The sequence below is a fragment of the Lethenteron reissneri genome, chromosome 23, assembly GCF_015708825.2.
Source record: "Lethenteron reissneri isolate LAM-NWPU_2019-01 chromosome 23, ASM1570882v1, whole genome shotgun sequence".
NCBI classification, from domain to species: Eukaryota; Metazoa; Chordata; class Hyperoartia; order Petromyzontiformes; family Petromyzontidae; genus Lethenteron; species Lethenteron reissneri.
In genome coordinates, this window is record NC_083801.1 from 6,016,729 (window position 1) to 6,041,306 (window position 24,578).

Consider the following 24,578-nt stretch of genomic DNA (forward strand, 5'->3'; position numbering starts at 1 on the left):
ATGAAGCACATACTGGGTATTAACCTGCCGAAAGGAAACCAAGTTGCCCTTGCAAACTATGGAATGGAATTCACTGCATTCTCATATTATTGAAAAGTCAAGGGTCTCCATGCTTAAAAAAAGCATTGGGTCGTGATCATCTCCATTTGCAATCATCAGTCAGCATTGGGAATTCCTATTTAGATTGTTTATCTTTCCATTGTGCAATCACTATTGACTGCACACAAAGTGACTCCAATCTTATCAACCACGAAGGGAAGAATGGGCTGAACTGACCACCAAATGGCATTTGTGCTCAGACACTGCCACAACACCATCCAGCCTGCTTCTCATTGAATGCATTTACTCAAAAACGTCTCAATGAGTCCTAAGGCCTTTTAAAGGAAAGGCCTGCATGCAGTGTTGTGTCAATTATTTTGATTATTTTATTTTTACTTTTATCTATCTTTTAGCATTTTGGAAGAAACCAAAATATCTGTAGAACGTCCTAGCACAAGACAGCAAATCATAAAATTTTTTTTGCAGACAGGTCAGATACATCTCTCTTCCATCTGTAGTATTGCCCCCACTGCTTTGTTATTACCTCTGAGTGGGCATCTCGCATGTGATAATGTCTCTTCCTGCAGCCCGTGATTCAGGACTCACATCCCTGTGTGAACCATCAAATCTAACCTCCGCATGCTGGATTTAATTCCCGCAAACGCTTTAGATCGAGAACAAGTGACTGATGTATTCAGTGGCGGCTCCTGCAAAATCTCTCAGGGGGGGGCAAATGTCTGGATGATTGATAAGGATAAGGTCCACCCATGCAAAGGATAAATTAACAGCTTAAGCATGTAAAGGCAACTTCACTTCTTTAATATTAATGAAAAATAAAGTGACTCTTACAATACATCTTGTTTGTTTCTATACTCACTATTAATACAATCCACTCAAGTTTATTTTATTAAAGATTCCACTAGGTGGCAACAAATACAATTGTTGACTGAAACGTGCTTACGTATGATGACGTAAGCACGTTAGTGTGAGACCTCCCGGAAGCCATAGAGAATGCATTGGAGCGCCCTCCGTTCGAAAAAAAACATCTTTGAATGTAAGTCTATGGGAACACTCTGGGCGATTCTCAGCCGGAGTGAAATCGCCCAAAAAGAGGCGGTACTCCACAGAACGTGACATGACGCTGATTGGACTATATCCAGAGGCACAGTGACGGCTAGCGTGACTCTGTGGTTGAATGACATTGGTGGTGCGTCGCCCAATCGCCCTAATGAAGAAACCGCCCCTGGATGTATTATACATAAACAATATTGTCAAGAACATTTACATGATTGATTTGCAGGTAAAATAAAGTCTTTCAAGTATAGATTTGGCACAATTTTACCATTTCAAAAAATTGCTGATTTCCATCAATATATTTCTTTGTGATATTGAAAAAAACAAAAACATTAAACTGCAAGAGAGTTGTTTTACAACAAGATGAAGTCAGCACATTTTGTGAGTAAGCACTGCAGATTTCGAAAACATGAAGCACATTTATACGTCCAGTTAAAATAGGGGGGCACTTCCCATCATGTTGGTGGGAGCATTTATAGCTACATAAAGTGTGAAATAGCAGCTAATGGCTGTTTTTTACTCGTAGTTCACGTGAAAAATGAGCATCTAGATTCTCATCTGGCCAGAAATTAATGGCCAGTGAGGTTACCGGCACTGCTCAAAAAGAGAATGTTATTTAACTAGGCTGCTTCTTCTGATGAAAGTCAGAAAAACAAACCAGTCGACAGTTTTCCATCTTGAACAAATGCTGATGGAATAGAGTTGGCGAGGAACTCCCATAGGGTGATGAACTCAAACAATTTGAACAACATATAAAGATGTGCATTGCATGTAAAAAAAGGGTTTCAGCCTTACATGTCAAAAATAACTGGATGAGACTAAGACCTTTTGTACATGCAATGCACATCATCTGTGTTGTTAAATCTATTTGTTGAGTAGACACTAATTTGTTGTTGGGATGGGTTTTCTTATAATTTAAACTGAATTACTCAACGATAGTATTTTTTTTTATAATTTGAACGTATCCATATATGTGTGCACAAACATTTATGGGTCTCATGTTTACTTCGACGGCACCCTAAGAAAACAGGAAGACAAGGACAAAGATGTTTCCCCCCTCCCTCCCTATAGCCTATAACAGACTGTTGAGGCAAGCGCTGTTAGCGAGCACCTAACAAGGCCGGCACGGCACACGAGGGGGTGGGTGGCCAGCACCACGCCTGGCCGCCTTTGTCTCCCTCGTGGCGATGTTAACACACTACGCTAGATACTCATTTGGGGCTATGTCGACCTAGGGGAGTGTCCAGGGCCGGTTCAGATCATTCTCACTGGTGTAGGCCGTCAGTGGGAATCGAACTTGGGTTGCCGGGTTCGTAGCGCAGCGTGATAACTGCTACGCCACCACTCCCCAGTAGCCACATGTTTGACATACAGGACAGTATTCTCTATTCCAATATGCCTCACTCATGGTGCTTCCCGTGCTCCATGGTTGACATCTTGTGACCACACCTTGAAATTGCAGGGAAACGCTGATATAAAGCAGAGCTCTGCATGCAATTTCACCATAAAGCCGATGCTATTATGTTGAATGAAATTGTGATCAACTCGGCATATGCATAGTGCTGCTCAAGCGCTTTTAGACCAGGACCTTTCCAGCTTTTGCTATTAATCCAGTCGATACGTTCATAAATGGCTTTGGAATGTCAATGGAGACGAGATACATTTGGACTTCACATCGCCAGCAGGATCAGCTACTTTTAGTTACATTGTTTTTCAGGTATTCTCTTTGCAAATGTGTATATATAATAAAAAAAAACATGTTCGACTGGAATAATATGAAAGAACAATGATAGAAACTCAACTTAAGGATAATTATCCTTAAGTTGAGTTTAATGCGATTGTAATCGCATTAAAGTATCTTGACTAACCGCGAGCTGTCAATGTATCTTGCTTTGCGCACCCACAGGAGAAACCGCAAGGTGTCCAATTGCACTAATTACAATGCAGCAGAGGGATCTGCCTCATGCTAAGCTCTTTAAGAGCCACCTTTAGGCATGAATTGACCCATCCATAACCACAGCCTTACCTGCAAGGTCAGGTGGAGGGGGCTAGAGGCTGGGACGTTGTGAAGGGTTTCCCCAGCTCCCTGTCGCCAGTACACTGAACCGTGTTGCTGCATTCATTCATTGGAGAGCGCAAAAGCACAAGGCATTATATAATCAAACTGCAGTGTAATGTCATGAGAATGGCACAATTGCATTTATAGCATCAAACAGCCATGATCACTCCACTGCTGGATGAAGGGTTCCCATCATCGTCTCCATCTCTCGTGTACGTCAACTTTTACCCCTCTACCAGTGGAGCAGCACAATGGTTAGCGCACTGTGCTATGTACCTGCTGACCTGAGTTCTTTTCCCAGCCACACACATTGTCACAAGATCAGATTTCTGAGCTCGTGATTCCTGTTTGTGTTCTGAGTTTCCTGTGAGCCAGGCGTGGCTTTCCAGTAAATGAGCACTTCTTCATATATATAGAAAAAGCTCATCAGCCGCAAAGCTATGTATACCATTGAGGTTTAACTTGATCTAGTTTACATTTCTATAACCAAGCTTAACAAGGCCTATGGAGTTATAGCCAGAAATTTAGCCAATAATATTTTATTAATTATATTTATTGTTGAACACATGCCTTTTATAAAGCAGTGAAACAATTATGATTTAGAACAGTGACCAAGTACACGATACTATTTTCTATGTTAGCATATTCGATTTGTTTAAAATGGCCATATGCTCAATAACTGTACATCTTTGATGAGAGCATGTATCCTTTTCTGGGCTCTGTGTTTCTTTTGAGTGATAATTTGGACTCAAAATCGCTATCCTTTACTAGACCTCCTCAGGACATATGAAATGGCGCTTCCAGTTCTTTGTAACTTGACTGCTAAAATGTTTGACGTATATGGATGAATGTCCATGGAATTGTGTGTGAAAGGAACCAGTTAAATTACGTTGAAATGCCCTCAAGCTATGTGAATAAAAGACAGATTTTTTTTCAGGATCGGCTAGAAACTTTGTTACTGGAGAAAAGCAGCATTAAATTATATCCATATAATGTAACTTTGGTTGATGAAGATGAGTACGAGTTTCAAAGATGTCCCCAGAAGACGAACTTGCTTTATCCATTTAAATTAATATATTCACCTGCCTGTCTTGAGCAAGTGGTAAAAATTAACATGCAATGTCGAGCATTGACAAATGCACCCAGCTCACTGCTTCTAATATTCAAGAGAATAAATGCATTCCGTAGGTGGTAAAATGTTGGCATTTTCTTTCACTATTAAACACAATTGTGTATCAGATCTCATTTTGGATGATTATAGAATCACATACTCTTCAAGCTTTACCATACAATATTTTACTATATTCATCTTGCTATGGTTCATAAAGAGTCACAAATGCTCAAAAATGTATTCAGGTTCACTTCTAGGCCTAAACCAGCAGTGAAAAATCCAGATTATTTTGGCAGTAACCAGTCTGTAAATATCAACACCACTGTTGACTCATCACAAAGCACTACGTATTTAATTAATCTAATTTATACAATGAACCGAGGTTTATCCATAGCTGAAAACTAAACTTCCAAATATCAATATACATGTTGGGAGATCTGTAACATCACCATCCAGTTGGATGAGCCACAAACATTTAAGCAACAGAAATGCCCAATTACGTATGGCTGAAAAAAAACGTTTCTGCAAGTGTAAATGATACAGAATAGGAATGGTCTCCCTTTATTACTGCTAATCCTACATAATACACGAGCATAATGACTTTGAGACCCCCCACCGCCTACACATACCGCAAGGAGAGACTAACCCCATATCTGCATTTGTCATCAATATGCTACATTCATCTGTTGATATGTAAACTCCTTTGTCAAGGCTCTCTCCTCCTCCCACCCAGCTTAAAATACGCTGCCAAGCTTGGCAGTGTTCATTAGGACGCTGTCTTTCCGACAGCTCTATTTCTTCACCTGATGACAGCTGCTTGCGTTGCGGCCGAAACGTCATGAGAATTTCATTTTATGTTTTATTTTTATTATTTTATTATTTCCCTTCTACGTGACTTTACCGAAAGAACCAAGAATATGAATCCCTGCAGTCACGAAAGCTTTAAATGGAAAGATACAGGGTGGTTCTATGATTTAGTAGCAGAAACAGAGGTACACACCTGGCCACTGCCAGATAGCACCGCCACTTGTGACAGATCTACACCAGACTGCACCAGTCGTTCCAGTGTCAAATCTATAGCCTGGGGGGGTGGAGGGGAGCAGGTGGTGACAGGGTAAGGCAATATTGTAAAGAAAACATGGACACAATGCTACAAGCTTAATTGCACTTTGATTGTATGCCTACTTCACCTATCAACTCTGCATATTATAGTTATTTCACACGCTTGCGCAAACACATGAGCACTGAATACAATATATTCAATGATGTATACTGCTAACCATAATGTAGCAAAGATGTATTCTCTAAATTTCAAAAATGACATTCAAATTAAATAAAATCAATATAAGGATTTTTTTTACATGTCTATGCCACATTCACAAAATCGTATATTTTTTTGCATGAAAAAAAACCAATCTAGTTTTCACCTCATTGCGTAAGTTCACACTGTTGTTGCAAGCATTACAGCTGTATAAGTTTAACAAATGCACTCTTTGGTTGTCTGAGAACAATCTGATGCACAGCAGATCTCGTGCATAAGGGCACAATTATACCTCGTTATCGGATTACCATGGCCACCAGTTCGTCAGCTTTCATAAAAATCGGTTCAGACAGACCGAATAACCGAGAGCCAGACTCCAAAGGCTAATTTTTCTTTCCAAGGGCAAGTGAACATTATTAAAGGCCCTCAAGACTGAAAGCAGTGAATGGTCAGTGCGACGTGCAGGAGTGCTCACTTTTATGACTCATCATGATTACAACGCGGGGATTACAGCGTTATTTGGCTTACCTCCACCCACATCAGCACTGGCGAGGTCACCGTCAGCTTGTCCTCGTGAATGTGAACACCACCTTGGGTACTAACAGGAGGGAGGGGGGGCAAAAAGGTTAAATTTGGGGAAAAACTCATTGTCTAAATCAGTAGCTATATTAATGCACTTTACACGAAGTTCATCTTTATGATGTAAAATATCAATCTATCAATATATTTTACATACTATAAATTTGGATTTGTAAATATATATTTTAATGTAGCTTAACAAGGCATGTTTATTGTATTATGCAGTAGCATTTGTTTCACGAGTAAAGTAAATATTAACTCCAGGCAAAAATATTGCATATGTTGCCCATTAATAATGTGATGCAATTAGCAAGTTTAATGTGGGAAATGCCATCGTACTTTGCCTGCTGTAAATGGTCATAGATACCCAGTGTTATAACTATTCGGTGCATCGCCAAAATTTCCACTCAACCAAATTATACTGTACTATACCACATAAGAGAATAATATTATGCACATCAACGTTTTAAGATATGTAAAGAAAAATTGGGACTGTCGAAAAAAGGCATACAAAATTTATAATCTCTGATTTTCTTATGACCTAGTCATAACATCCAATAGAAATGTCAGAGTAACGTATTAAAGAAGGCTGTAAAGTTTGGCTCAGGACGAATATGAGCAAAACAAAAGGTCATATACAAAATGTCCTTAGGCCTAGACATTGAAAAGGCAATACAAATCGTTGTAAATTGTTGCAAATCATCCAAGCTCTCAAAAACCGATACCTAAATATATTAAGAAGCAAAAAAACTAACAGAGCGAACAACTACACTGGGATTATAAGAATCAACAAAATACAGTATTCGAAGGGGAATCATATAAGGAGACACGTTTTCACCAGTTATTCAGTGACATGTTTTCCAAAAATTTATTGGATTTCTTCTTTCTTAAGTTGTGTTGTCCCTGTTGCAGAGATAAGCCATCGATTGTTACAATACCAAAACAAGTTGTCAATCTATGTCGAGGTTCTTTAGTCATCCAACAGCATTGGTTGTAAGCTGGTGAATTGCTTTGGTGCCTCTATTATATCATCTTAACGGGCAGTTGACCATGTGCTCCAATGTTTGTTCCGCTCTAGTCACAGGTGAACCGTCTCTTGTCTTCCACTTGTGTAGTTGACTATATACTATATAGTCAACTGGTGGGACAAAGTCATTGTTATGCAAGTCCAAGTCGAGTCTGAAGTCATCAAATTCATGACTCGAGTCCAAGTCACATGACTCGAGTCCACACCTCAGAGGTGGGACAAAGTCATTGTTATGCAAGTCCAAGTCGAGTCTGAAGTCATCAAATTCATGACTCGAGTCCAAGTCACATGACTCGAGTCCACACCTCAGAGGTGGGACAAAGTCATTGTTATGCAAGTCCAAGTCGAGTCTGAAGTCATCAAATTCATGACTCGAGTCCAAGTCACATGACTCGAGTCCACACCTCAGAGGTGGGACAAAGTCATTGTTATGCAAGTCCAAGTCGAGTCTGAAGTCATCAAATTCATGACTCGAGTTTGACTCGAGTCCAAGTCACATGACTCGAGTCCACACCTCAGAGGTGGGACAAAGTCATTGTTATGCAAGTCCAAGTCGAGTCTGAAGTCATCAAATTCATGACTCGAGTCCAAGTCACATGACTCGAGCCCACACCAGTATATAGGCACTAATATTTTGCCCAAGGACGGGTGTATTGCAGTAAATCAGAAACTTGCAAGCAAAAAGCAGACCGCAACGTGATATGCATTGCATCCATGCGTGTTCAATTTGTAAGGGCGCGGTGACACAGACCTATTTCATTTTTAGGTTATAATCGCTTGTTCATCGTGACGTCCTTTTTACTTTGATGTCTCAACAGCGTGACGGAGATCACGTGACGTGAGGGTCCTGCCTTTGTAGTGAGGGTTGGAAGTTGACGCCGAGAGGGGAGGGGGGAGGAGGCGCCTCGCCCCCCCCCATGTGACGTCACCCGCTAATTATTATCCATGAAGGGGGGGAAGGTGTCCATTTGGAGGACGTCACCTTATGATTATTAATGAGGGGGGCTGTTCGATGTGGAGTGACGTCACCTGCTCATGATTATTAATGGTGGGGAGGGGGGAGGTCCATGTGTAGGACGTAACCTGTTCATGAATATTCATGTGAGGTGGGCTGGTCGCCGTGGAGTGACGTCATGCGCGGGAAACACTGACATTCTTGGCTCATTATAGTAGTAAATTGGACTAACCTTTTCAATAAACGTCACATTTAAAGCGAATTTGCGTAAACATATTTATTTCCGCTCGACCTTCTTCTGCGGGAGTGGAAAAATCCACCCGCTCATGATTAGCAGTGTGCTGCGTATATTTATTTTTTACCGTCACTTTCTGTAAAGAAATGTCATATTTGAAGAGACTTTGGGTAATAAATTATTTAATTCAGCTCGACCTTCCGCGTTAGTGTAAAAATCCACCCACTCATGAATATGAATGACGGGGGGGGGGGGGGGGCCTCATGTGGAGTGACGTCACGCAGGTGTGGGCCTCATGTGCTGTGACGTCACGCAGGGGGGGTGGGCCTCATGTGGAGTAACGTCACACACGGGACACACATTATAGTGGTAATTGCACCGATTCCCCATCGTCCAGAGTTTAGAGGGGAGCAAGAAGCCAGGAGGGGCTTCTTTTGGGTCGCTGTTGAGGTCTTTGTTGGTTACTTGTAACTCTGTCTGATTGTTCGCCATCTGTCCAATTGTGATACATTGTGGTTGGCATTTGAATCACTGACCAGAAAGTGTGATAGGATTTCAGGTGGGTACAAGGGGTGCGGGGTCAAGTAAAAATAGTTGTGAACCGGCAGTTTGGAGTTTGACAAAGGAAAACACTACAGGGAATGATTGAACTTAGTAAATCTGGCAAGTAAAGCTCGCGATAACTGAGCAGAACAAACTATTTTTTTTTACCAGGCAAGGCCCGCTAAGCGAGACAGCTCTTGTTCAGAAGTGACCTGGCCACAAATGATAGCTCAACGAAGTGGCTTATGTGGACATGCATGTTTCTAAATGTGGAGGGAAAAACCGGAGGACCCGGAGAAAAATCCATGCGAGCACGGGGAGACAGACATGCAAATTCCAAGTATACAGGTGTCAGGGTCGGGATCGAACCCACAAACTCCTGTATACCAGGCGAGGTATGCAAAACGAACGTGCAACAAGTTGACCAAGCAACTGAAGATAGCGTTCCATTCAGACTCTGTCTACTTGACAGACCTGTTCTCCACCTGAAGACGGCTGCTTGCGTTGTGGCCGAAACGTCGTGAGAATTATTTTATTGTTTTATTTTTATTATTTTATTACTTCCCTTCTACGTGACTTTACCGAAAGAACCAAAAAGAAAAACTGAAGATATCTTTCAGAAGATAGCAGCTAGAATATATATCACAGTATATATACCTAGAGCAGCTGGTAAATGTCGACAGGGAACAAAATTATTTAAGAGAAAGATAAGAACAGTTTGGAGTGCTTTGGAAAAATGAACTAAATGTACTCTGGTACAAATCTTCTTCCTTACATGTTCATATAAAACTATGCTTCTAAAGTCTTCTTGGAAAAGAGAAGATTAATCTCAGTGGGCTCATACATGGATAACTAAAGAATGCTCTACTGAGATGAATCAATTAACGTTGGGATTAAACCTCCTTTGATGCCATTGCTAACAACTTCCTCCTCTGCGCCTACTCATGGATGGCCCATCAGTATAAAGAGCCTAAGCGCAGGCATACCGCCATGGTACATGTTCACAAAAACAAGTATTCCTCCACCCGACTAAACAACAAGTGACGTGCCTATCCCATACAGTCAATATATTTTATGAATGCGATATAAAATATACTGCATATGTTTTTTGTATAGGTAATTCGTTCACTGTCCAATCACCTGAACATTGTCAATGCATTACAGCATAAGCCCACTGTAAATATGCTGTAATTATGCTAAAATAAAATGCACTGCGGGGGCCAATTTATCCACATAAACTAACGATTTCCCACAAAGCACTACTCATATTAACAACACTAGACGTATGATTGGCTAATTAAATACCCAGCTGAGATTTGAATTTGCAGCCTTCTGATTGTGAGATGGGTGCTGCAACATTATCTGGCTGAATGGTGTAAGCAAACAACAGAACAAGATATTTCATGAGGACCTCTTTAATCCTCCTGGTGCTTGTGAAACAAACCCCATGGAGGTGTATGTCACATTACACAATTATCAGTGTCGTTAATCTGCAAGTCATTTGGTGCTGTCGGGACATTAACTGATAACCACGTTGTTAATTATTGTTGCAAATTTCTCTTGTACAAGCATGAAAGTTGATAATCTAATGTCAAGAGTCACTGCACAATGTGGCATTTGGTAATTGACTAAAATGAAATAAATATTGCTATCATCCATAGAGATGAGCCTTTTAACAGAGATGTTACAGGTGGGTATGTGGCATATACTGTCCACTTTAAGATACATAATACAAATTGCATATAGTGTTATCATAGTTGTAAGCACATCTAGGCCACCTCAGTATATTTATATTACCATCAAGTAAGTGTGATAGTGTTTTATTATTTAATACATATTATTTAATAAATATGATTACACTTGTAGATCAGATGAAGTATTTTTCATACAATTTACATTCAACTGCATTTTGCATCATTGCCCCATTTCAGTGCTCTGGTCTCCAGCTCATGAACATCTGAGGGTCTCAACAAGGTCAAGAGGCACCACCTGAATTTGGGCAGATCCTTGTCAAAGTGGACGTGGACTTCCGTCAGCACAACGAGCTGATCATCCAGGACCATGGCTTTCACCTGTCATTTGAATACAGAACGAGTGTTTCCACAACAATATCTAGGCAATCACCAACTACAATCCTCCCCATCACCAATCACATCTCCACCATTTGATCCACTACAATCTCTTAGCACGTCATTCATGCCAATATCTAGCACATTATACCATACACTTATCTCGACATCAACACCCGCTCCACCGCATCATTCACCACAGCACCTGGGCATGATGGCGCATGGCTTTACTGGTAGGAACCTCCTGGTTACACCACCCCACAGGAAATTATTGCGTCCGTCCGTCGTGCAGGGAGGGGCTGGGTGGGGCTGGGTGGGGCTGGGTGGGGAGGGGCAGGGTGGGGCTGGGTGGGGGGTGGGAGGGGTGGGGCTGGGTGGGGAGGGGCTGGTCAACCCGTGGTGCCCTTATAAAACTCAACGTTTAACCAACTCACGCCGGCTTATGCCCGCCCTCACAGTCGGGCATATTTGCGGAATACACCACGCCGCCGTTGACCCTGGCCATTGACCGAGCAACCCAACGTTCCTACCAGCTCCCTCCGCAGGAATGTGTTAATCCATCACTTTGGAGGCCAATAGTCGATGGACTGAAGCTACCAAACCTGATGGGCTGTGGTAAGGAGATGGCAGTACAGCGAGTATGTTGTACACCCATCTGTGCAGATGTGTTTTACATTAAAATGTTTGGGTAGTCTGGTTTCTCTGCAAGCGCAAAACAACACTCATTCACGAGAAAATGGACAAACATCCGAATGCAGGAACCTCCTCCAAAGGAAATGCGAGCCCAAGTGTGGCATTTGTAGGCGAATTATTGACATTATTACATTCCTCAATAAGTAACCTACCAAAATGACCCACCGCGTGAACCACGTTAACAATGACACATTACAGCAGTACAATGTTGTCCTTTACATCCTCACCACATCAGCCTATTCAAATACAACATCCTCAACACCCACAAGCCTTCACCATCACAACTTCCACACCACCCAGGGCATCTTGACCACATGACCCACATTCACAACGCGTCAATTACATCGTGACAATTACCCATATCATCAATGAATCAATAACACCACAAACATGAGCAATCGATGCACGTCATCACCACCACCCACAACAACAACAACAACGATTCATTGACATCTCATCAACACATCTCACTCCCAGAACCAACTCTCCAACAACGTCAACAACCACGTCAACAAATGTCTCGACCATCATCTCGCTCCGACCTCCTCCTCATCATCCCACACCACCTGCTGGGTGCTGAGATCGAGGCCGAGCACCAGAGCCCCCCTCGGGGTCGACATTGAATCCAGCTCGGTAGGGGGAGCAGCGAGGAGGAGTGGAGGAGGCGGATGGCGACGGATCCTCTTCTCTGCTCCAGTGTCGGTCCCAGTCTGCTCCCTCTCCTCCTCGTTGTTGTTGTCGGTGTTGTTGGGTCTGGAGGCTCCTCCCGGCTACCCCTGATACACCTCCCGGCCTCCTGAAGCCCCCCTCTGGCTTGCTCCGCCCGCCTCTCGCTGCACGTCTCTGACGAAATCAGCAGGAGCAGCAGCAGCCTCGCCCGTACTGTACACACAACGAACTGTACATGTGTCACGCACAACGCACTGCACACGTGCACTGCGAGTGCACTGCGAACACATCACAATGTACACAACACACTGCACACACCACGTGCACTATACACACTGTACACTGCGCATCACGTGCACTATACACACTGTACACTACACACACCACGTGCACTATACACACTGTACACTGCACACCACGTGCACTATACACACTGTACACCACGTGCACTATACACTGTACACTACACACACCACGTTCACTATACACACTGTACACAACACACTGCACACCACGTGCACCGCACACAATGCACTGTACAAACCGCACACTACACATATAACACTGTACACATATAACACTGTACACACCGAACACGGCACGCACCAAGCACTGTATACGTACAGCAGCACCCACGTGCGTGTACAGTAGACACTGTTCGCACTGTACAACGTCGGCACTGTATGCGCAGTGAAAAGTGGCCTTAAAAGAACAGTAAATGATCAACATTGTATTTGTCTGGCAACAAAACAGGTGTTAAGATCAGTTTAACACGTAGTAGGCTTTCGCGACCAATATTCATAATAAAGGTTTTTGGGTGAGATCGCGTTATTTATAAATGTGTCGTAACCCTCCACCACCCGACACGGCCAAACAGTAAAAAATAACAATTGAACGATTACCAATCTATATCATTACAATACCCCCCATCCACCTCTGATCTCTGCACCTGATTGAATTGAATGATGACGTCACAATGCTGCTGCTCTATTTAAGACCGGGAGCAAGAGGAGGGCTTCACCATTCTGGCAAATCGCCCCTTGAAGCTGGATGTAATTACCAGCGAAACGTCGTACTACTCAAATTTTACATGATGTTGATTCGCTCTTCAACACACCGGTGGGCTAAAGAAGTGAATTATTTTGTCCTTTGAAAAACGTGACACTTTTTTTTACTGTTTGGCCGTGTCGGGTGGTGGAGGGTTACGACTCATTTATAAATAACGCGATCTGACCCAAAAACCTTTATTATGAGGTGTTAAAACACCAAACTGAAACCTTTTACAAGGAATCGTGTCTGCATTAACCACAATGCTTGTGGTCAGAATGCAAATAAAAAAGATACTCTGAAAAAATGCATTGTCTTTGAAACTGATTGGTCCAAACCAGAGACAGCTTTCTTTTGAGCCTTGTCTCAAACGGTATTAGATCAGAGGACGCCAAAAGGCGTACAGCCTGCATATATACGCACAATTCCTTGTAAAAGGTTTCAGTTTAATGTTTTAACATCTTAACACCTGTTTTGTTGCCAGAAAAACGGGGAAAACCCTATTATCATATTTTGGTACTGACAAAGGAGGTCCCATGATGATTTGATTTGTAATTCAGAAATTGCAAATGCATTTAAGATCTAATTAACGATAGTTTTCGAGAATAAATTGAGGTTCATTCTGCTACACTACAATACGTGTAGTTAGAACCCCCGTGTATTGTACGTTCCTGATCAATAATTTGCATGCTTAATACAGCATACAGCACGATTACTGCAATAGAACCATTTACATATATTTTTTTACATTTCAATGGAAACATCCATTGATTCTGCTGAATGAACCCCTCGGCTATTCGAGTGACTTTGCAACACGGCTTACAATTCGGCGCAGACAGTGGTAGTTTGGTTTATATTTTAAGAAATGCTAATCTCCCCCACCTACACTAGATGGCGGACTTTGCCTACAAATAGCATACAAGCAGCCACAACAAGACGAACGCTGCCAGGAGTGCACGTGCTGAAATTTAATAACAACGCGAGTGATCTTCGACCAGCAATACAATAGAAGCTTTCAAAATAATCACATTTGAGATGTCGACTAACTCCTAGGCTTTCTCAAAATCTTCATTCCACGCGTGTTGCCAATGCTTTTGTGGAAATGTGGAGGTCTGGGAAGGAATGAAAATCACAACGTAAAATGTTAATACACCGAAATGCGTGTACAGGGACTCCTCCAATTAGGAACATTCGACTTACGAACTTTCACAGATACGAACGATCCTGTCCCTATGTCCAAGTTGCCTGTTCGAACCGAGATTCGTAAGTTCAACCGCCGCGCAATAGATGGCGGTGGTGGCATCTACATTTGCCGAACATGAACCAATGGCATCTACATCTACAGAACGTGAAGAAGCAGTGACATCCACATCTACAGAACATTATGGACAAGTGGCATAAACATCTACAGAATATTATGAACCAGTGACATCTACATCTACAGAACGTGAAGAACCAGTGGAATCTACAGGAGATTATACAACTTTACGTTTTTGGAGTCCCTGTAGTTTTATCGACACAGCTAAAACAGCCATTAATTATTTTTCACCTTAAGCACAGTCTAAGACATTTATGTCTGCCTGTCTTTTCCATTTAGGTGTATTTTAAATTCGCAATTATTACTGTGTAACAGTGAAAGGAGATTGACAGGGCTGATAACAAAAAACCAAGTGAAAACCTCGGGATATACTCTCAAGGCAAAAGTCAAGTTGAGGTGTCTCCCTGCTCACAGGAGCAATGTTCATCTTCATTGGCAGCCCTATGGCAGTTGTGGGAAGAAGACAAAATCGATTTTCATAGCAGGAGTCAGTCTCACCACAGAAAAAAAATAACTTTATTTCTCAGAAGACAAATAGTAGTGTGCTTGTTTTACCCAGGAAATCCTCGCTAAGTCTCATGGCAGCTTTTCAGGAGGGTCCTGCCAAGTTTTCTTCAGTATGGCGCGATGATTGCTACGTACTGGGTGTGTCTTTAAAAGTAGACTGTGCTCAAGTATCGTGTTTTTCCAAAACGCTTGGGTATAGTTTTAAAAGACACGCCCTTTGTGTTACAAATTATTACTTAGTGCATAATTTTCCAAATACACACCATGAAGCCGACACACTTTGGCCTTCTCGTGCAAATTACATCATGGGATCTTTAACATCTGCTGTAAAGCAGACGGTACGTACTTGTCTGGTTAATACACAGCACATCATTAATCATGGTGACCACTGGATTCGAACCGTGAACCTCTGAAAAAAGCGACGAATGCGCCACCGCTTGGCCACATCACCGGCTCAACGCCACTATAAGAAGTGCAACATGCACAGATCATTTGCTCAGATGTCCCAATCATAATAAAATGTCTGGCCTTCAAAGGCATTGCACCTTTAAGTGGGTAAAGCAGAACACTGTAAGCTTAATCAGTCTGAACATTACCCTTGGCTCGGAAGTGGCAAGATGGCACAGATGGCGATCAGCTATCGGTGCTTCTGGTAAAAGCACTTAGCAGTTGCCGTGCTGCAGAGACATTTTCTGCCTTGCTTTGCGCTCAGTATGACATTGAAGTGGAAAATGTGTATCAATTTTGATCTCTTTGACAATGGGAATTAATATTACTTAAAAATGTAAATAATATAAAAATAGCTTATAAACTTAGTTTGGAGGTTGACTTGGTTCATTGTTCTGAGCTTCATAAAATGAGGACCATGATATGAAATGAGCAGTGGTTGTCCAGTGGAGAGTTTGGCTCTCACATGAGGAATGTGGAATTTCCACTACTGGCCCACGGTTTCTTAGGAAGACAGTATGACTTGACTTTTCAACAACAACTAAAACATTACATAACGAAAATGTAGGTATTTAACCTTTCTAAGATGGAATGCAAAATTGTTCTGAATAAAACAGATTGAAGTCTCTACGATGAAATTTATTTCAGATTCAGTTCCATGTACAATATCCGAATAAAAGTCTTTCACCAGATTTTTGTTCAACCTGTAGGTTTTAAAACATACTTTTAAGCCGCGACTTAAGGCTTTCGTGACTGCAGGAATTCATATTATTCATATTACTTTACCGAAAGACTCAAAGAATATACTTTTAACCCTCAAACATATATCAGCAATCCAGGAACAATGAGCAAGGAGGAAAAATGTGAGTCAAAAGTGTGGGGTGTTCTCATCGATATTGGTGGGCTTGAATCCTTCGTGGGAATAAAAATGAATGTCAGAGGCCAATCTCAAAGGAGTGTTTTTACTTTTGTGCGGAAAGTTGAGTACCTATAGCAATGATGGACTGTAAGGGTATAACGACGAATCAATTGATTGACGAATATTGATTCTTAACGCTCATGATACTTGCATTGAATTGTATGTATTATGCACATTGTATGCATACAATATTCTGATACTACTATTAGGAGTAAACAAAACCATACACACGAGAGAAGAAAAGGAAACGATATAAAGAAGAATTTAGTCATGGCTTTGAATTGCAACAATGTATCAAATAGCCAGAGAGGAGGGGATAGATTCTTACAACCCTAATTAACTTTCAGCCCCTCACCAGAATTTTAACTCGCACCCTTCTGAGTGCTCTAACCATACAACACCACTAGGCCAGATATTCGGGGTCGTGAAAAGCCATGATGATAAGCACTTCATGATAATGCCTGAGTACGACCTCTTTCATTTGTTTATTTAATCGCAAATTTTATCCGATAAAATCTCATTCCGGGCTACTCTAGAGCATTCGCGAATTATTGTCAGCCATGATCTATCATCTGTTGAACGAATGGCTGCTGTACAGCATTATGGTTAATAAAATAAACATCTGCATTCGCCTTTTCACATAAATATAAAACAGTCCATCAGCCGCTGAGATTTCTGACCATTGTCCAGCAGCCTTTGTTTAAGCAAGCAATCTCTGGAAATATGTTGATCTTTTATGCATCATCATCATAAGCAGCAGTAGTCAGGTTTGGACATATATAGGCTCATGGTCTAAACTACTTTGATGGAGAGACATATGGATATCTGTTTAGTTATTTGATTACCCATACTGCTCAACAGGAGTGCATAATGAACTTTGTATGCTGAACAGGGCACCATTGTGAAGGAGTGCTGTTGCCAATAACACCTGACAACCCATCAGTATTTAACAAACCTTCCTATGCTGATGACATCCATAAGCTCAAACCAGGCCAGACTTTGCTTGCTTTAACAAACGCTGCTGTAAAATAATGGACTAGAAGCACATGGACTTATGGGATGAAACATGGTATCCCAAATATGTTTTGTAAAATTAATGCCCTAATATGACGAGAACTATCAGTCAACAGAGCCTCATAATTTTCAGGGAATATCCCATAAAGATTACGCCATATAATTTATCATTGAGTCACCTCCACTAAGATTATTTCTCATTCTACAGTACATCCTTTGTAATTTTTTTCCACTCAATGCAAAACATTTATTCCTCGGAGCTGGATTACATTGAAGTAAGTGAAAATCACATTTTAATATGATGCTATTTGCGCAGTCATTAGTGACTGGGCTGTGGCTAGTCTTGAGAAGTGATTGTCTAGGATCTCCTCTGACCGGGCATGGGCATTGTAAGCTTCCTGAAGTACCAAGTAACCACACCACCTAACTTTTGACCTTATAATTATATGATATGAAACAAATATTCTTTCTGAGTTATTTAAAAAAATGAAATATGGTATTCATTGTTTGAACAGCAAAATGCATTGATGCTTTACAAACCTTTGCCAATCTACTGCTGGGTGAAAGCTTTCCCGTGCTGTGTGGGTCATGGGGGGTGTTTGATCGTACACGCCGATCAATGTAGGTTGGTGAAAGCTGTGCCCAGGACTGGTTCAGATATCACTCGGTACTTTGCATTGGCTGTGACCATGATTCAAAGTCAGTTCGCCGGATTCATAGCGCAGTGTGCTAAGAACTGTGCCATCACTCAACCCCAAGTTGAACTATTATTGATGTTGATCGTCTGTCATTACTTTTAACCGTTCTTTTAAACGTATAATTGTAGTTCAATATTCCTCATGTCTTCCCTACCACGCTTCTCAACGTATGTTGTCATTTTTGTATTGAATGTGTATGTGTGTTTACGTGTACATACATATATATTAAAACATGCAGAAATCAAAGCAAAAGTCTTGCCGTGTCACTGAACACCGGAACAATGTGTGGAGCTTCGTGTGCAGGATGTCTGCGTGAGAGGTTCTGCTTTCATTCAATGTATCGCTCACTGACCCATTGCACACCCTGAGCCTTTCCTAGCTCTCATAACTCAAGGGTTGCCAGCACTATTACATGATGTTATCTTTTTTAATCTCCTTTGGTATATATATATAACATTTCTATTATGCTCCCACGAGGTTTACTTTGTGGTTCTGGTTTCATGGCATGAGAAAGTAAACTTAATTCTGGAGCTCCTGCAGTGGCATAACCAAGGAGTGGATTTTGAGTTGCACTCTATGCACGGGCAACGTTGTGTCACTGTGTTCTCCAGTTTATTGGTAGCCCACTACTGGTGTATGGAGCAACATCATACATTTGTAAGTAACGTGAGTAATATTATTTTATGGAGTTAAGTTTGTGAATGTTATGGTTACCTCACAATACGATTTTAATCAAATAAATCAAAGCTCGGTTTCTAACCCAACTTGCCCTATAAAATACTGGCGACTCATTTGTGTATAAGCAGATATAAAAAAAATTCTAATTTTGTTGTAAATATTTTTCACCTCGTATTGTGCCACTATTATGTATATTGCAAATAATGTTCATGAATTCACTATAAATTACACTATAAAGGACATTAATGTGGCCTCGCAACATTGTATTTATCTATCTTTACTCACTACAATGTTTAAACTTTAATACTGAAGTGGTATTTTTGACCAGGAGGTTGAGACAGAGCAATTAAGCAAACAAAAATCTCAGCCACACTGGCAGTGTTATATCAGATTGGAATTATCCACCAGGTTACTCTGCTACATGAACAACTTTAGCATTAGATAAGTAATCTTGCTACACGCAAAGTGGCGGAGGATATCTATAATCCAGTTACAGGAAGGTAGGGTTGGTTAAACACGCAGGAATAGGGCCACAAATGTGTTTGATAATAGAGACTCTCGCACCTTCAAGGCAATGGGATGCGTGTAAAACAGTGGGGAAAACAGCCCCTATGCCTGCCGTGGTTAGCATGCTGCGCTATGAACCCATAGACCCAAGTTCAATTCCAGGCCATGGGTAACATCATCAACGAGTGGTATCTGAATTATTCCTGGGCCCTCCCCTGACTTCACTAGTCAGCATTGACTAAACAATCAACCTGCACCACCCAGCGTGGTATGATTTTTATATTTGTTATTTATAAATGCCACTCGAAACCATTAGACCCTGGGTCATCGCGATGTTGCAGCGCTTGATCTACAAGCGCTCAGAATTTGGAACCAAAGGAAAACGTGGGGATGGCATTTGTGGAGGGGCAGCAATCACGTGGTGGGTGAGGGGGGGGCAGCGAGAGAGGAAAGCGAAGAGCCACGGTAGCGCGACCGCGCCGCGGTTGTAACGCGAACTGCAGAGGGGATGTTTACGTCCGGCGAAACACAATAGTACAAATAATATTGACAATCGCGTGTTCAAACGCGAGCGGCGGATTGAAGTAGGCACGATACCCCCCGCCGCCGCCACCGCCTCCCAACCTCATTGTAGATCATGAGCATCGCAGCACCCCCCAACCGTGCCAGCGCTCACGGAACGGAAGCCACACTTTTGGTCACCACGCCAAGCGGAGAAACCCACGCGAAATTCCTTGCCCTGGGATGCAACAACACGTGCGCACCGCACCACGGCGGGTGGTGCGGTTGCTGCCTGCAAGGTGGTTGGTGGTGGTGGTGGTTGGTGGTGGTGGTGGTGGCTGGTGGTGGGGTGGTGGTTGGTTAGTGGTGGTGGCAGCGGGCACCGTCCGTGCCCCTTTTTCCCTGTGAAGAACTTCCAAGCCAAATCCGGAGAGCGGACGCGCTCCATCGCGTGCGGTTCACGTGCCAAGATTCGGACGAGCGCGCTGCACTCGGTGTTTGGAGCGCCCTGCGACCGTGTTGCAGTATAATCATCATAATAATAAACTAATTTGTATTTGTGTTGAACGTCTTTTGCACCGTAAGTAGCCAACCGTACTCATCGGAGGTGCGGTGCGGGAGGACAACAAAGTAAATATGAAAGGCAGTTCCAAAGAAATGTATTTTCAATCTAGATTATTTAAATGTGCACAGCTCCAGTGGTTTCCTAATATCGGAAGGAAGAGCATTCCAGACGTCCGTAGAAGCGCATCTGAAAGCGTGCGATGCAGTGACCGTCTTCGTTCGATGGCTAGCCAAAAGCCGCTGTGAAGAGGACCGGAGTTCGCGTAATGGTTTATGCTTCTTGGCTGAGTCGTAGGTTTATGTTTCAGGAGGGTCATGCTCCATTGGTTTTTATTTAATTCGATAGATGTTTTCAGCCCAATTAATGATAGGTGATTAAGTATATTCGTGGGAGTAAACCGCCAACACTCGACCCCATACTGATGGAAACATGTGGCAATCAGTCCACTTTCTGTACTGCCATCTCCTGCAGAGCCAGGGTATGGCACCTCCTCAATGCCCATACAAATTGAGTTTCACAACATTTGTGCAATCCACCAACTATCACCTCCACAGTGATAGATTGCAGGCGTTTATATCCAGGCGTGGATTGTGTTTAGTTCGATTGGCGCTGTTTTACTACGTACGGTGCAAAATAATTTCAACATGCATGCATACATACACCATTGCCCAGTTTAGTTGTGCGAGTTAAAGTTTCTTCTCTGGGGGTGAGCAGCGGGTGAACAGTGACTGTGGCTATCACTGCTGAGCAACAACAGACACCGGAAACTTACTATGGGAAGAAGAAAGGAGAATTACATTTAACAGGCAAAAACCGGGAAGAGGTACAGATTTCCCAGGACACACTCCCCCCCACCCCCAATAAAGAGAGCGATCCTGGGAAAACCAGGAGAGGTTAGAACTCTAGCACTGACCTGGGCCTTGCTGTGTTGCTGTCGATCAGGGGTGGTGAATCTATAACACTTGGGCCGTCTCTGCCCCGTGACTTCGCAGCCACGCGAGGCCTACCACTTTGAAGCTGCTCAAGAACGACATTTAATTGTCACGACATGCATCTAAAGGACATCTAATTGGGTAATAAGGAGGAATATTTTGGACCTGCAAACACTCTATTACTAATTTGTATCATGCACAGTCCCTTATGTGGGTTGCACCGCCAAAAGCTATTTGAACGTTTTTTGGCCCTCACGAGATGGTTTCCCACCCCGATTGTAGATGCTGAGTCAGTGCACAGGTAAGTGCGATGAGCATTGCACGGGCAGTTGATAGTGGCCGTCCAATGAATAGACCAGTGCCATGGGAATGTGGAATCTCCAACACTGGTTCAGGGTCACCAATGAACACCATGCTCCTTGGTCATATCAACTCGGAGAGACTGACATTACACGTGTCTGTTACGACTGCACTGTATTGGTTATACTAATAACATATTTAAGGTTCATTCTAGATTTTAAGTTTTCATGACTGCAAGGATCCATACCCTTTGTTTCTTTCGGTAAAGTCAGGTAGGTGAAAAAATTAAATAAGAATAAAAATAAATTAATTAAATCACGACGTTTCGATTGCAACACAAGCAATCATTATCACCTACGTGACTTTACCGAAAGAACCAAAGAGTATATTTAAGTTTTGATTTAAAGCTTATTGTTTTATATCTATATTATTTTATTATTTCCCTTCTACGTGACTTTACCGAAAGAACCAAGAATATAGTATATTTAAGGTTGCAAAATTATACAGCATGAACGATGATGATCATCAGTCACAGTATATCCACTGTTGGATGAGCGCATACCCACACCGCCGCTATCTCCCATGGTGCTGCATTGGCGTTGTCCATTTCACTTCAGCACGTGAGCTGATCTCATCACTCCATCTTTTCGGAAGCCGTTCTCTCAGGCATTGCCCTCCCTCTCTTGGCTGTCGTCATGGCACCAGTCTCATCCGTTGGCCATCGTACCTTCTAGCGACATGTCCTGCCAAAGGCCATGTACAGTACTTCTTTGAATGGTCAATATGTCCCTACATTTTATTTGTTCCCTCATTCCATTGATTCCTCTTCTGGTAGTGTCATTCGCCAAGCAGGTATGCTTGTGGACTTTTCAGCTTTTACATTTTAATTTGTCAGTGTCCATGTTTTTTTTAGATGTTTTTTCATTCAAATTGCGTTTTTTTAAAGAACTCCCCTTCTTTATTAATTGTTTAGATGCCTATGCACGATCCATAACTGCGATGGGTATACATATTCCCCGCTTTTTTGTGTTACTCCATTAATGATTTAATCTTGTTTAGCGAACTTTGAAATGATTTTGTTTTTGCTCTGATTTATCTTGAACCCATTTCGATGCCCGCTGTGTTAATGTCCTTATTTCATATTCTGCAGTTAATTTCCATTGGAAGTTATAGTGACTATGACATCACTAAAGCTGGAATAGTTAACCTTTTTTTCTATTTATGTTCATGACTTAATTTTGGCCAATCCAATTTTGGACAATGTGATGTGGCTGTGAATACCCATGGCCTTCTCATTAAAACGTTCGGCCTTTTTTCGTGCACTCTCAATGCATCTGTTCCATCATAAAAAAAATGTTTGGAACATGTCCTGAGTGCTTGGGTGACTCATCATTTATCCCTCAGTCAAATATATTTTGACGCAACCACTGCTCTTTTGCATTATGAGCAAAGGAAATATCTTGGACGAGATGGAAAAAAAAAACTGTGGACGTCATAAAGGAAGCGGGAGCAGCTGTTAAAACAAATGTAGCACTCCTCTATCACTTAGAAATGAAAATGAAGTCTTATGGAATAATTAATTAATCAGGAATGCAAAAAAGAGGCAACTGATTAGAAAAATTATAGAACAAATCTGCGTCCTATATCACATGTATATTGATTGTTTACACAGATAGGGACCAATTAATGGATGATTGAAATATAAACCGAATTATGTGACAAAGCTGGATTTAGAAAAGTTTTTTCAACCATTGACAACATACAAATTATATTTATCAGTCAGATTTTCTCACAAATGAAAATTAAATACCATTTTTGTAGATTATGAAAGCCATTTGTATTGCGATGCAATAATATGATTAATATTATGCTTGCTTGGATTCAACAATAGGCATAATAATAAAAATAACCGATGAGGTTCATTAACTGGCTGCTCAAATTTGTTAACTTATGATTTTTCAAAAAATATATTTCCTGCAGTCCACCAAACACGGATGCATTTTCGTCCTTATTAAGGGCTCGTTGGTGAGCCATGCCCAGCTACGTATGATCGTGTATAGTTACTAGTAAACCCAGCTACGTATGAATGTGTATAGTTATGAGTAAGCGGCGATTCGTATGAGATGGGCACTGCCGATAGCTTGTTTAACCATAGAAAATTGGACATTACTGTAGACTAGTAGCAGCTATACATTGCTGTACTAATAATAGTAACAATATAGTAACATATTTACACGAACATTCATTCCCATAGTAGATTAAACAGAAGAGATAAAAGCTAAGTTGAAAAATAAACTTCGGAATGTTTGCATTGGCTGACATACATGAGCAGTGCATTTTCTTAGAACAGGAATGCATGTTTGTGCTTAGCAGTTGCCCTAACCACCACACGCATGCAGAGCACCGAATGGATCTGCAACCAATTGTGTCAACATGCAGCCAGTAGTGAGTAGCTCGCTCAGTTCTGTACAAATAATACACGTGCAAAAAAGGTGATTTTTTCAGACAGAAACAGGGGCGGATAGTGATTATGATCTGATCTTGTAATCGGAAAGTCTTAAGTTTAAATCCAGGGTAGGAGTCAACAGTCCATCAATCCTCTGGAGTCAATTTATAAGTACCACTTTGTGAAGCATCAACAGTTATTGTCTGATTGTGGAATTTGTTTCTGCCATAGAAATGTGGAATGTTTATTGCTGCCTCAGGACCGCTTACGGAGGTGATGCTGATTTGAACACGTGGACACTGACTCTATTCAATCTGAGAGTTAATTGTCCACACAGCTAGCCTGAAAATGCATGGTTCTACAAATAAAACAACAGAATAAGGAA

At 41.7% G+C, this 24,578-nt stretch overlaps 1 protein-coding gene across 4 annotated transcripts in view; it reads right to left on the reverse strand.

The window, feature by feature from the left end:
• The window catches only part of XYLB (xylulokinase), a 145,750-nt gene extending 133,149 nt beyond the window's left edge, over positions 1-12,601 (reverse strand). For 2 of the 4 annotated variants that reach the window (XM_061556963.1, XM_061556962.1), the window contains exons 1-5: positions 12,212-12,406; positions 10,873-10,955; positions 6,073-6,142; positions 5,284-5,364; positions 3,140-3,226 (exon numbers count right to left, since the gene is read on the reverse strand). In XM_061556963.1, coding sequence (XP_061412947.1) covers positions 3,140-3,226; positions 5,284-5,364; positions 6,073-6,142; positions 10,873-10,955; positions 12,212-12,265 — 375 coding nt within the window. In that variant the 5' untranslated portion in view covers positions 12,266-12,406. Of the gene's footprint in view, positions 1-3,139; positions 3,227-5,283; positions 5,365-6,072; positions 6,143-10,872; positions 10,956-12,211 lie in introns of those variants that run through there. The other 2 variants (XM_061556964.1, XM_061556965.1) reach the window with 2 other exon arrangements.
• Between the last annotated feature and the right edge of the window lie 11,977 nt (positions 12,602-24,578).